The sequence below is a fragment of the Carlito syrichta genome, unplaced genomic scaffold (genome assembly GCF_000164805.1).
Source record: "Carlito syrichta isolate Samal-C Ts95f unplaced genomic scaffold, Tarsius_syrichta-2.0.1 Scaffold311699, whole genome shotgun sequence".
In the NCBI taxonomy this organism is placed as follows: domain Eukaryota; kingdom Metazoa; phylum Chordata; class Mammalia; order Primates; family Tarsiidae; genus Carlito; species Carlito syrichta.
The window spans coordinates 127,478-142,925 of NW_007255795.1; the positions used below are offsets into that span (position 1 = coordinate 127,478).

General features: G+C 36.0%; 1 protein-coding gene across 1 annotated transcript in view; it reads left to right on the forward strand.

The window, feature by feature from the left end:
• Positions 1-6,449, forward strand: part of DCDC2 (doublecortin domain containing 2) — a 127,739-nt gene extending 121,290 nt beyond the window's left edge. The window contains exons 8-9 of the mRNA XM_008068951.2: positions 349-651; positions 4,871-6,449. Coding sequence (XP_008067142.2) covers positions 349-651; positions 4,871-4,972 — 405 coding nt within the window. The 3' untranslated portion in view covers positions 4,973-6,449. The remainder of the gene's footprint in view (positions 1-348; positions 652-4,870) is intronic.
• Positions 6,450-15,448: the final 8,999 nt, after the last annotated feature.

Here is a 15,448-nt window from a genome sequence, read left to right on the forward strand (position 1 = left end):
CCTGCATGGGACTTACAAGTACTGATTCTGGAGTCACATGCATAGTTTAAATTCTGACGAAACCTTGGGCTAGATACTTGGCTCTTTGTGCCTTAGTTTTCTCATCTGTTAAATGGAATGATGCCAACTTCACAGGATTGTCATGAGGATTAAATGAGAAAGACTTGTGGAGTGTGGCATATGATAGGTACTCAGTGGAAGTAAACACATTATGTACTGTAAAGTACTATGCAGTGTAAGGGCCTTTTACTTGCCTGTAATATAAAAATTATTACATTACTGTGACGTGCAATGGAAAATCTCTGTTACACTTCTTACTTTTATCCATTATTCTCTTTGGTCTATCAGAGTCCAGCAGAAATAGTAGATGAGAAAAAAGATGGAGAGAAAGCAAACAAGGATGAAGAACAGAAAGAAGATTTTTCAGGAATGAATGGTGAAGTGGAAGAGAAAGGAGGTGCAGAGGCTACAGATGCCCCTGAGCAAGTTGAGGAGATCCCTGGTCACAGTGAGAAACAGGCAGGTCCTGCTCGTGTGAATGGAGGCACAGATGAAGAAAATGGTGAGGAACTGGACCAAATTAACAGTGAGCTTCAACCATTAGTGGATGAGGAAAGAAAGTCTCAAGGAGCTGGCAGTGCAAAAGTTGAGGTATTTCTATTGATTTTGCTTACTTATGTACATGCATGGATACGTGTGTATGCATAACGTGTATTTGTGCATGTGTGCATGTAGGACTTACATTGAAGTCATTTATGGTTGAGTAGGAAAATATAACACCATTTAATTCATTTCATTTACTACTTATTTTAGTTGGTTGACAAGTACTGCCATCTGCCTATCTGACAGTCCATATGTCTGTCTTTCTGTCATCCATACACTTATCCATTCATCCATCCATCTCCTACCCCATTCGACAAAAACTTTACAGAACCTTCTAAGAACATACATCATAAAAGGGTGAAATAAAACAACAAAAATAAATTAAGACCAGAGAAGATACAAACCAGACAAGAATATTGAGACCAGTGAGATTTAGACATGAAATGAATTACACCATCTCTATTATGGGTGACTTCTTTGCCCGTTAGAAGCGTTGAGTCTAGTTTGCTTAGCCCACCTTAAATGGGTTAATTGAATTAAGTTTTCAACACACAAGACACTTAATATATAGTTCTATTTATTATACAGAGAAGTTAAAGAAATATGTGGTGAAAGACAAAGAACAAACATAGAAAAATGGAAGAAGTCTCTCTTTGTTTTTGTTTTTTTTTCTTATAAAGTTGTGGGGTACAATTCAGGGTTGCATATACAAACGTTGATTATGCAGGTACCCTTGTTGGTGAGGTATACCCCTCCCCTAGCAGTTTCCCTCAACTGCCAATCCCACCTCCCCTCCAACAATTTCCCACTACTGCCAATCCCTTTCTTATAGTATTATAATTGTTCAAGATCTGCTTATGAGTGAGAACATATGATACTCTGTTCTTTGTTTCTGTGATAGATCACTGAGTATGATCAACTCTAAATCCATTCAAGTTGCTGCGAAGTCCATATGTTTGTCCTTCCTTATGGCCGCATAATATTCCATTGTGTATATGTACCATTTTTTAAATCCAGTCCAGGTTCGATGGACAACATGGTTGGTTCCATGTTTCTACTATTGTGAAAAGAGCTGCAACAAACATACATGTGCAGGCATCATTTTTGTAGAATGATTTGCATTCCTCTGGGTATATTCCCAATAGGGGAATTGCAGGGCCACGTGGAAGATCAATTTCTAGTTCTTACAGAAATTGCCACACTGTCTTCCAAAGAGGTCGCACTTGTTTGCATTCCCATCAGCAGTGTAGAAGCATTCCTTTTTCTCCACATCCTTGCCAGCATCTGATGTTGTTTTTTTAAATTAAGATGGCCATTAGAAGCCTCTCTTTGTAGCCTGTTTTTCCATCTTTGCCCTGAAGCAGGTCTCTCTCTAGTCCTGGCATTCTTGCACTGGACGGATGAAGTCCCATAGGATGGATTAAGTTCCATGCTGATGAATATGACACAGTTGCTGCTAGGCTCAAGTTGCATATCATAGCATAAGAGGCAGGATGTACTCACAGCATTCTCACCATCTGCTTATTCCCTCTCTTTCTGTCTGTCCATCAGATCAAGGTCAACCTCCTTTAAGGCTGCAACCTCTGAAGTGGGCCTTGGACTACCCATTCCTGCTACCCAACTGTGTTGGGTTGGGGGTTCTTCTTGATTATTATTTACTCATCTGATTTATCTTGCTTAGGGAGGGCAAGTTTAGCAATGGCAAAATGCAAAATGTTCTTGTGGCCAGGTTTAAATAACAGGAGAAAGTTAATCCACTGTATAGCTTATTCAAAACATTTTAACATCTAAATGAAAACACTCAGTATGTCTCTCATTTTATCTTTTCTCAAGGTGAGATCATAACATTCCTATGATCAATGTTTGTATACCTAAACCTGATATGTACCCCACATCTGTATAATAAAAATTAAAATAAAAAAAGAAATTCCCCATATGTAGTTCTACATAGTCCTCAGTGTCACTTATATGGCAGCTACAGTAGTGGGTATCACAAAGCTCTTTATTGTAGTAGCCTTTGATAACAGTTTACAACATGAAATCAAAGTGTAAGTCTATGTGGGGCTAGATAGTAAGATCCAAGGATGACATTTTCCAGTGGTCTAGCTTAATTCAATGTCTGACCTAAATAGATTTTACAGAAATGAATGAATTTCATTTACAGAAATGAATGAATTGCCTGTCCCTTAGTTTTCCATAAATATAACTTTAAAAAATAATTCTGTGAAGCAAAGAAGGACAAATACCTCATGATCTCACTTATGTGTGGAATCTAAACAAGTTGAACTTATAGAAACAGGAAATGAATGGTGGTTGCCTAGGGCTGCGGGTGAGAGTTGGGTAGATGTTTGTCAAAGGTTACAAAATTTCTGTTAAATAGGAGAATTAAGTTCAAGAGAGCTATATGGTGACTGTACTTAATAACAATGTATCATATACTTGAGAATCACTTGGGGAGTAGATTTTAAGTGTTCTTGCTACAAAAGATGACAAATATGTGAAGTAATGTATAAGTTAATTAGCTCAAGTTAGCCTTTCCATAGTGTATACATATTTCAAAACATCATGTTGCCTGCTATAAATATATACAATTTTTATTTGTCAATTAAACAATTTTTAAAAGAAAAAATAGGCCATTTTGGTAGGAACTGGACAGCTGTCAAGATGAAGGTTAGGCAATTTGGTAAGGGTCTAAAATATAGGTATCTGTGATATGTAATGAGGATGAATTCAAATTCTTGGGAACTCAACTGAGCTAGAGTCCAATTTGTGACTAGTTAGGGATTTTAAGGGCTATACAAATGCCTAACAGAAAAGTTACTCACAAAGAGGTTTAATCTTATTTGACTCATCTCTCCCTTATAATGATGATATATTTTATTTTTAAATATTAGTGTAGGTATTTTTAAATATTAGTGTAGGTATGCTTTAAGCATACAAATTTTTTGAGAAACCATATTTGCGTGAATTATAAGTTAGAGATTAATAATAAACTTATACAGAGAGATTCTTTAATAATAAAATGACTAAAGGATTTTAAGGGCTGTACAAATGCCTAAAACAGAAAAGTTACTCACAAAGAGATTTAGTCTTATTTGACTCATCTCTCCCTTATAATGATGATATATTTTATTTTTGTTCTCCCTAAAGTATTAGTGTAGATATACTTTAAGCATGCACATTTTTTGAGAAGCCATATTTATAAGAATTTTAAATTAAAGATTAATAATGAACTTATACAGAAAGATTCTTTAATAATAAAATGACTGCAAGTTCAGTTTTCCATGTTACATTTGTTTCATGTAACAGTTATTGTTTAAAGTGAGATATGATTATAAGAAATCAGCAGGAAATACAGACAAATACACAATAGACAATTGACATTTATTGAGATTGAGCTTGTGCTACAAGATATCATTTGAGACATTTCACAAGGTAACAATGTGAAATAAGCAATAACCTTGGTGTTTTATATATATATACACACATATTTATTTTTTCAGCACATAAATCATAGCCTGTCAGGTTTGGGGGACCTGGAGCTGCTCTTAATGTCTCCCAGAGTGGTGGCCTTTGTGGGAGCTATAGAGCCTCTGGGATTTCTTGGAGCAGAGTTTGCAAACCAACTAGTTCTAATCTCACCTGCTTAAAAAGACAAGTCACAAATGAGGCAATGTCATTAATAACATGCAAAATCCAAGTGACTGGAGCAATAACTGCTGTCAGAGAAATGCTGCCTCCGCTTTTTTATTTTCTGTCCTGCTCTTATCTGGTTGATACTTGATGGTACTTGGTACCACCATTCACAATGAATTTGTGAATTCTAGGAGAAAAGTAAAATTAGAATAGCATCAGGCATGGAGCTGGATTAATGTGGCATGAGGGTGAAACTGCTGCATTTTCCTCTTGTCTCTGAAAATGCTAAACTGAAAAGTAAAAGTATAAGTATGCTATTGAAAAGAAAACTCAAAGGAAAATAAAGGAAAGAATGAGAAAAATAAAGTGTGCGATATACGAAATGAGTCGGTGCCTTTAAAGCACATAGTGGATTATGGTCCACGAAGGGGTTTTTGTACAAGTAAAGTGTTGAGAAAATGGTATGTCCACTGGCTAATGACAGATGAAAAAATAAAGAGAGCATAAGGAACTGTTTTGAGTTGCATATTATATGATTAAATAAAATATTGAGTAAGTTTTTCTTTGTAAATCTTATTGCCTTTGTAAATCAAATAGGTAAATATCTTTGTTTTGATCTATTTTCCTCCAGGCTGATGTAGACTCTCAAAGACCACCAAGGCCAGAAGTAAAAATCACTAGTCCACAAGATGAAAACAACGAACAAAACAAAGGCTATGCTGACGTGGCATAGATGCTTTTTAAAAAGAGAATATATGGATCATAAGAAAACATGAAGGGTTATAACACTTGAATACTAAACACATAGCTTTGCATTGCTAAGCATAATGTGATACTGTGGTTGAATACTACCTATTAAATTTTAACATTATTAGCCCATTGGAAATACTAGATAACTTTTAATAGCTACTAAAGGAGAATGACTTATTTTATGGCATGTGTTTTTTTAAAAAGTCATATAGAAAAATAAGAGAGACAAAGGAGAATTTGCACTGGAAGACAATTGGCCACTTGTCTTTATAAAGGATAAAAAAATAGTATCACTCATTGTATCCTTATTATAAATTTAGAAGTGAGATTATTGGGTAGAAGCTTATTCTAAAGAGTTTATCTAAGAAGGCTAGAACTTTAAAGTACTGAAAATAAAAAAGCGTGTACTATTTTCTTAAAGCAATAAACTGTTGAATGAACAAATTGAAATTTATTTTCAGAGATAATTCAGAGATAACAATAGATTGAAATGTTTCCATGACTTGTTGACATGCCTTTTTTGTTGTTGTTCTTAGCCAAAATCCTTGAATGAACTAAAAAGACAATGCAAGGTGTTCATTTTGGTAGAAGAAAGCATTAGTGACTAGTATTGTTATGCCTTTCCCTAAGTGCTTTCCAGTTTTAATGTTTATGGCTGCAGTGGTGCAACTCAGGAAGGAACCATAAAGGAACACCCCAATATTACTGATTCTGGTTGGATGACTTGCAAATTCTGGAAATTCTATGGATTTTCACGGATCTAGTCTACCTTTATCAATAATATTCTTTCCTTCTTCTTTATATTATTATGTTAGAAAATTCAATATTGATTATTCCGAAGATTAAATTCCTCCCAGATAGATTTTTTTTTAAACAAAGCATAAGACAATTAATAAGAAGGAAAAAGTATGAAGAGTTTGTGACTGCTCAATTTCACTTGCTTTTAGCTTTATTTCTATTGGGACTGCCTTGTGATATTTTTGCCCCTAAGGATATCAACAAATATTTATTTTTCCTAGATGGATATTTAGACTTTCAGCCCGACTCCTTTCTACATAATGATAAGCCATTTGATAGAAATTGTTGAAAAACTTTAGAGATTGTTATAATAAAACCAACTCCTAATAACCACTTTGTGGACTGATTACATTAATTTGTAATTGTCTTGTGAGGTATATGTGGGGAAAAACTTAGTTACATTAGCTTTTGATTTCTTAAGAGATGATACTGTGCTTCTTTAAATATAAAAATAATATATTTTCTCATATTAAAGAATATGTTTGTAATTGGTAGAAGTTGTAAAATTGAAATTTTGACTTCTAGTGCTTTCATAATATTTTTAAATCATAAATTTGAATGATTTTTTTTCCTTACCAGTTTCATAACCAACCATTTGGAATCATAAAGGTTGGAAATTATTATTATTATTATTATTTGAGTTGGTGTCTCACTCTGTCACCCAGGCTGAAGTGTAGTAGCATGATCACAGCTCACTGCAGCCTTGACCATCTGGGCTCAGATGACCCTCCCTCCTCAGTCTTCTGAGAAGCTGGGGCTACAGGTGTGTGCCACCACACAGGCTAATTAAAAAAAAAAAGTTTTTAGATTTTTTGTAGAGATGAGGTCTTGCTATGTTGCCTAGGCAGGTCTTGAACCCCGGGGTTCAAATGATCCTCTTGTCTTGACCTCCTAAAGTGCTGGGATTACAGGCATGAGCCATCGTGCCTGGCCTGGAGTCAAAAAGGTTAGTAGTTGCATAAAGCACTTAATAGTATAGAAAATAGATATTTTTTTTCTTAACAGCTATTTTAGTATTTTCCACAAATAGGAAGTATACACAGAGATTATAATGTAACAGTATTTGAAAGAGATAATAACACAAGGATACAGTAATCTGAGAGGATGAATTATAAATGGAGTACTATATTTCTGGTATAAAATCTAAATCGTGCTTTCTACTAGTAGGCATACTTTTACCAATGAGACAATATAAAGCACTATGGACTACACACAGCAATCTTGTGTTGCTAGTGAAATAGACCAACTGGTCTATGATTTTAAATAGTTTATGAAAATAAGGGATTAAATGTAAGAAGTTATAACTAATTATCAAGGTGATTCTTTTTCTTTAATGAAAAGTTTTAGTCTCTTTCTCTTTTTCTTCTTTAATAAAGATATTTCTCTCTCTCTCTTTTTCCTGTCCTATTCTTCATTATATTATGAAACTTAGGTTTTAGGGAACTCCTTAAGAGTCATTTAATGAAGTGCAACATTGATATCTTTACATGAGAAACAATGTTTGGTATTTTAAATAATCTTAAGAAGGCAATAGGTCACAATAACTGTAGAAAAAATGTAAATAAATAATTGTGGACATATTCTTCTCTTATGTGTGCATAACTTACTACTTGTTGACAAGATATAACTGTGACCTACTTTAAGGGAATGAATGACAACTAATCACTTTACAATGCTTTGCAAACATATATTACATTTTTAGAAAATATCATGTACCTAAGAAAGAAATCCTTCACAGAGAGTTAAAATTGTGGACACCATTTTGGAGATGACTTTAGCATATATGCTGAAAGTTAATTTTCCTCGCAAATGTAGTTTTCTCTGTGGGAAGCGATAGTCTTCACGGCAGACCAGCTCCCCAAATTAAGTGACACTTACTGATGAATATGGGACCATTTGTGTGAGCGGATGGAAGAGATCCTGGTTAGACTTTGTGTATTGTTTTCCAGAGAGAGGGTGCTATGGAAAACTTATGTCGCTTATATGTGATAACCAATATAATGCTTTCAGATGTTAATTCTTTGTGATGCTGTGTACAGAGATTTCATAGTTTTAATTTTATGAAACCACTTTCTTAAAGTTAGCTAGTTTTAAAAACACTTGTACAACTGGTTTGTTAATGAAATTGGAATATGAGGAGCTTAGCAGGATAATGACGTTTTGACAAAGTCATTTTCAGGCTAAAGATGTTTTACCTATTGAGTGCCCATTGACTTCTAGTTATAAAATATGATGTCAGAACGATAAGGCAACCTTTTACTCATTATGTTTTTCTTAGCTATGGGATGACTTTTATTTATTAATATATTTTTAAAATGTATTTTTTAGGGGAATTTTAGAATAACAGACTCGTAGAAAAAGTATGATACTATCATGTCTTCTATTTTATTCTGAAAGTGTAAATTCTTGCCATGGTATATAATGACAGAACCATCCCATATATATGTGACTCAGAGTCAGTTAGATATCTCTGTAGGCTCATAATTATGAAGGCATACTAATATGACATTATTCGTGCTAACTCTTCTGGTTTATAGCTTATAAACCAACACTCTTAAAATTTCTATTAAATGACCTATGTTATGCACAAAGGATATAGTTCATCTAAAAAAAAATCTGTGTATTTGAAATTCTGGCTGTAGGACAACAAGAAAACTTCTTTATCTCATTAACTAATTCTCTAAGGAATTAGATCTACACTTTCATTTTTTTTGTGCAACAAGTGACAAAAGCAAGTCTAAAAAGTAAATTAATTGCTGGACAGAAAGCATCATATCTGAACAGAAATATAGCATATAGATATAGATTTATCTCAAATACTTGTACAGATACACTCACACACTTCAAAACATTAAAGAAACCTCCTCAGGCACAGCATTATTAATAAAATAAGGCTCTTTTGGGTGAAGCTGAGAGAAGCAATGAGTAAAAATGTGAGAGAAAAGGCTAAAAAATTATATACATCGTGGTGCTTTAAATCTTGGCTCCCTAAGACTTTAAGAGATTTAAAATTATTCTCCAAGTAAGAAATAAACCAGCATTTTACTGAAAAATGTGTTCTATGGAGGGATGTTAAATTTGTTTTATTTAAATGTTATCTATCATATCAAACAACACCACCAAGACATACATTTTTTTTTTTCCTGAAGTAACTATACAGTCTTTGTCATCAGCCATAAGTACCACACACTTCAGGTGCAGAATATTTTATACCAGTACAGGCTCTGTCAAAAATTATTTCTGCTTGTGAATGTGTGTATGAGATTAGCATGAATGTACCAAGGACTCTTTTTGATATCACTTAACCAGGTGTACTTCAAATAAAATAGAAGACTGACTTATTGGTCCACTAGTTTATACGATTTTTAGGTTCAATGCAGTAGCATTTTGGCATTCTTGTGTGAATGTAATATTGTAATGTTTTCCTGGAATGGAACAATTTTTCTTTAAAATTAGTCTGTTTTTCTAAGGCAATAAGCACATACAGTTCTTTGTTATTAAATATCATTTTTATAAATACTGTAATATTTTTGCTTTTTAAAACACGTCCTGGTATGTGGATGGGTCTGATTTTTGTTTTCCCCACGTCAGATTTGCATATTTCCTCTTATGAAGTTTGAGGACATGAATGGAGAATAAAAGAGTGACTCCTTTTGTTGATGTTTTTTATAAGATATAACATTCTGTAAGAGATGGAGAATTAGGAAATAATTTTAAAATGTCTGGATAACTATGAAACATTTATAAAATCAGGAGGTAATGGAGCTCCACTGGCTTAGGCCAACAATGACTTAATCTTTAATCTATGAAAAAGATCAAATTAATTCTCTGTAGTCTCATCAGCTTAAACCAGATAATTTAACTGAGTGTTTCAGTTATTGTCACAAATGTAATGACATGTGGGAAGAGGGAATAATTGTAGTCAATTTCAGAAGAATTTTGGAGAAACCCTATTTTTTCTTGCCTCAGTGTTTTTCTTGTGTCTTAGTCCTTTAATATGTACAATGATAATGGGTGATTATTGATTATGTCAGTAAAGATTAAATTGAACTCACTGTTTTTGTATGATTTATTGTGTTTAGAATGTTTCTCTGTAAGGAAAATTATCTGATCAAATTATGAGCATTTATGTTTTTACTTCTGCATCACTGCACACTTTAAAATGCAAAAGTTTACCATATCTTTTGAGTAAATACATCTGCATTTTATACAATTAAAATGTGTTTGGATGGTTTATTAAACTTCATTATGTAAATAATTTTTTTTACACTTTCATATGAATGTTGTTTATTTGATAAAAAAAATTTTAGGTGTGTTTTTTAAAAATCACTGTTTCTTTTTTTTAGAGATGGGATCTCACTATGTTACCCAGGCTGGTGTCAAACTCCTGAGTTCAAGCAATCCTCCCATCTAGGCCTCCCAAACTGCTGGGATTACAGGCACAAGTCTCAGTACCTAGTCAAAAAAATCACTGTTTTTATGATGAAATGGTTTTATAGAAACTTAGATCCCAAATTTTTATGATAAAAGTGTATTTTAAAGCAGAGTAGATTATACACATCACACACATCCCCCTTCTTTATTTATTTTTGTGGCATAAGGTTATCTTGGCTCTTGTCTTAGGTTGTTCTCGCTTCACCTTGGTTGTTACCCGTCATTGGCTTATTCCCCCTCTACGCGGGGAATGCCTGTCTTAGGTTCATACCAGGTGGCTGGAATCTTACCTGTCATTGAATACCAAGACTTCTTTCTTATACCACATGTTCAGTGGGGCGTGGGGCTTGTAGCTTTATCATATGCAAATCTCTTTGCAGTGTTATAATAGAGGTCCAGATAGATCTTATAATGCATGGTCCAAGACAATACAATAACAGGCCAACAATGCTTATTGAAATTATTGGGGTCAGCCATTTCCATAATGCCTGAGTTGGAGATCCAATAAGGTTTTGAATTTTATTGAATATGTCTTTAGCCATATCCATAGGAAGCACATCTATATGTGCTTGACTTAATGCCAATATTTCTTTGTGAAGTTTTTGTAGATCTAAGGATTCATTGCTACTCTCCCATAATCCTTCTAAATGGTGTTTTACTTTCTGCCAGTGACTGGAATTGCCCTGGTAAGTTTTGTTAGTTACACAAATCCATTGATACTCTGCATGACATTTGATTCTGCTATGGGTGTACACGGTGTCTACACGGTCCCCCAAATTGGTGACAGCTTCATACAATAATTGTAACTTTTGTTCCATTTTTAAATCTATCTTTTCCTGAGTTCCCATCATCTGGGAAACGTTACCAGTAAGGTTGTTAATGAAATTAGCAGATTGTATGGACGTTGTGAGGCTTGCAGCTGCAGCTGCTGTGGATATAATCATGGTTATCAAAGCCAATATACCTAAAACTATTAACCCTACACCCCTTTTTTGTACAGATAACATGTTTCTTAAATGTTATAATACACTGTACCCTTTGTCTTCATACCAAGGGGTAGTAATATTCACAGGTAAAAACACAAAAGGGGGTTGATGAACCAATACTACCATAATGTGCTCATCAGTTAAATAATGTAAACAGTTAGTCAAATTACAATTTGTACAATTGATAATCGAAGTCGTATTATAGTCCGGATTAGGGGTAATGTTAAACGCACCAGAAGTCACATTGCCTATTAAAAACAAATTAACAGATGTAAGACAAATAGAAGTTCTGTTACATTCTGTGGTATTACTAACAGTATCATTCAATCTTTGTATAGCCTGGTCAAATTTCTGAGAGGCAAGGTTGGAGATGTTATAACGTCCTTTAATTCCGGCATCAGTTTTCTCCTTTCGGAAGCAGAATGGAATCCCACGACCCATCCCTGTAAAGTTCCATGATTTCCAGTCTGAGGTGATATTATGACTGAATAGCACATCTTTGTTCATATTGGTGGCGTGCAGCAATGGTGGTTCCGGAACATAGGCCCAATGGACGTCTGCATCAACAGTCTCCAGGGTCATCAATATGGTAATTGTCGCACTGGCGCACCAAATGCTCAGGAAGCCAATGTGCCCCCATCATCATCCTGCGAGAAAACACAAACATGTCCTCATCCCCATATTAATACGGGGTCGGGACCCTTCCATAGACCAGTAAGTGGATCTTTCCATTTTACCTGAGCATAAAAGCTGCTAGTTGTGGGGTACCATAGGCAATCAGCCGCTGTGGCCCCATGTGCATCCACATTTGAAAAATTTAAAGTAAATAATACATGGTTTAATATATTTTGTGGTGTGAAGGGGTACAATTCCCTCTTCTTTATTTTTTGAATTTGCAACTTCAATGTGCCATGAGCTCTTTCCACAATACCTTGCCCCTGAGGGTTGTAGGGGATCCCAGTTAAATATGTAATGCGTAGCTGCATACAAAACTGCCGAAAACGCACACTAGTGTAAGCTATGGCATTATCGGTTTTAATAGTATGAGGAAGTCCCAAAACAGCAAAGCAGCGAAGACAATGGGCGATTACAGAAGAAGTGTTTTCTTTGGCAGCTGCAGTGGCCATACTAAACCCAGAAAACGTAACGACGGTAGAGTGGACAAATTTTAATTTTCCAAACGAGGGCACGTGGGTGACATCCATTTGCCATATCTGTCCTGGGACAAGGCCCCTAGGGTTCACCCCAAGGTGAGGTACAGGCAAATGTTGTAAACAAGATGGGCAATTCTTAACTATAAGGTGAGCTGCTTCTCTTGGAATGCGGAATGCTTTACGCAATCCAGCACTGTTCTGATGATGGATGGCATGGGAAGCCTGAGCAGCCTCTAAAAGAGCTGGATAAGTTTGAGACAAACTGCCATCTGCCAAAGCATTCCCCGGGCTAAGGGGACCAGGCAAAGGCGAGTGAGCTCGTATATGAGAGATGTAACATGGAACAATTCTATGGCGCATTTCAGTTTGCAGTTTCAAAAACAATTGTATTACAGAATTTGATGTAGAGATAGCACCAGTTGTTTCCAAAATTGGAACAGCATGAGCTATGTATTTACTGTCTGTATATAAATTAAAAGGAATATCATTACAATCATGAAATACTCGTAAAACTGCTCAAAGTTCTACGACCTGAGCCGAAGTAGGTGGGGAATCATAAACAGTAGGAAGCTCACTTTCTACCACTGCATATTTTCCTGATGGAGAACCGTCAGTAAAGAAAACTCTGGCCCCTCGAATAGGATGGGGCCGTACAATAACAGGCAAAACAAAAGAATGCAACTTAAAAAATTGTAATAACTTATTTTGAGGGTAATGATACATAAGCTGTCTGGTATAACCGGCTAAAGCTATTGCCCAGGGCATAGAATTTTGCATAAGCATATCCACTTGCTGTGCCGTAAGAGGCAAGCAGACAGATGTAGGCTCCTTTCCAAATAATAGGTGGCTTTTTCACACGAGAGACGTGTACTGTTTGAGCCAGAGCCTCATCATATGGCAGTAAAACCTTATGGGGGTTTATGGAAGTATGTATCCAATATAAGGGGCCGTCCTGCCGTAGAACGGCGGTAGGGGTGATGGCTGTAGGAAATATATATGCAACCCACGGATGTTCATAATTTATAAATTTGCGCTGTTGACTATGAATGGCTGTTTCTACTTTGGGCAATGCCTGTCTAGCTTGAGGAGTAATCACCCAGGGAGAGGAAGGATCGCTTTCCCCTTTCAAAATGTCAAATAGTGGTTTTAATTCACCTGTAGTAATGTTAAGGGAGGGACGGAGCCAATTTATATCTCCCAACATTTTTTGAAAATGATTCAAGGTTTTCAGTTTGTCTGTCCTGATTTGAATTTTTTGTGGCTTAATCTCTCGATTTAGTAAGTAGTGTCCCAAATAAGTATAAGGCGCACGAGTTTGCACCTTTTCTGGAGCAATGAACAAACTTTTGCTTTCTAAAGCTTTCTCTAAGTCTCGATAAGCTTGTAAAAGCTGTACTTGATCAGGTGATGCTAAAAGAATGTCATCCATATAATGAATAATATAAATTTGTGGATATGATTGCCTTATAGGCCATAATATATGTGAGACAAATTTTTGGCACAAAGTTGGGCTATTTGCCTTGAGGAAGAACCTTCCATTGGTAATGTTACATGGGCTCAGTTAAATTTATAGATGGTACGCTAAAAGCAAATCTTTTAGAGTCTCCTGGATATAAGGGAATAGAATAAAAACAATCTTTCAAATCCATGACAATAACATGAGAAGAACCAGGTATGGCACAAGGGTCAGGAAGCCCTGGTTGTAAGGCTCCCATAGTCTCCATGGTTTTGTTTACCTCTCTGAGATCTTGTAAAAGTCTCCATTTTCCTGACTTTTTCTTTATGACAAATATAGGAGAATTCCATGGTGAAGTAGAAGGCTCAATATGACCTGCCTTGAGCTGTTCCTGCACTAACAACTGGGCCACCTTAATTTTTTCAGAAGTTAAGGGCCATTGATCCACCCATACAGGTTTTGAAGATAACCAAACAATTAGATCTGCCTGGCGTGCAGAAGGACCAAGGGCCCGTGCTAAAAATACCCTAACCTGTTTTATCATTTTTAATGCTAGTAGGAATAGGCTGTTTAATTCCTTGATTGTCATGTCCCAATCCTTGAGAAGGGAATAGTCCCTGATCCATTAATTGAGAAGTAACATGAGGATTAGAACTATGCAAATAAACTCCCATTTGTTTCATTACATCACGCCCCCATAAATTAGTGGGTAAACTGGGGACTACATATGATTGGACTATACCTGTGCTTCATACTGTCCTTCCCCCACAAGCATATCAAAGGACCGCTGAATATTCTGTTGCACATTAATTGCAGCAGTCCCCTTGCTTCTCTCATAATAATCAGCCTTCCAGAGTAAGTAGTCTCCCCCTGACAAGCAAGCCTTGGCAAACATTTTCCAATCATTGGGAGACATAGGATGTTGGCTAGCTGTTTCAAGTACTGTCATTGTGAATGGAGCCATGGGACCGTACTGCGAGCAGGCGGTTTTCAATTCCTTTACTATTTTAAATTCCACCAGCCTGTGCACCCTGACTAGATCACCTTGTGCATTTCTTTCTTCAAACACTGGGAACATATTCCCAAATCCTGTGTTATCATGCCCTGTGCTGCCTGTACTATGACTTCCGATAAATTCTTTATGACAAGGGCCACCACTGCAGATGGAGGTGGAGGCGGATCAAGTCTTGCAATGACACTAGGCGGAGGTGGAGGCCACATCTCGGGAGGAGCCGTTGGCTGAATAGGCGCTATTGTCCCGGGCGGAAAGCCGCCTTCTAACCTTTTACATACTTGCAATAAGTCCCTCACTTGAGTTGTTAAATCTCTTACCTGCTCAGTGATTTCAGTAAGGCCATTATCGGGTTTTGAGATTACTGGGAAGTTTAAAGAGGGATATTTTTCCTCATGATATTTTAAAGCCTCTTGCTCCAGATCTTCTTCATCAAACTGAGGCAGCGAGGTATTAGATGCCTCAGCAACAACTGGGTTATCCTCAGGTTTATGACTGGGTTGAGAAGATTTTCCATTTTCACTAAACTTTGTAAGCTCAGATCGAGGATCTAGACAACCCCTAACCGAATTCCATAAGCTAAATATTTCTACTGGGACTTTTGAAGGCCCATGAGTAG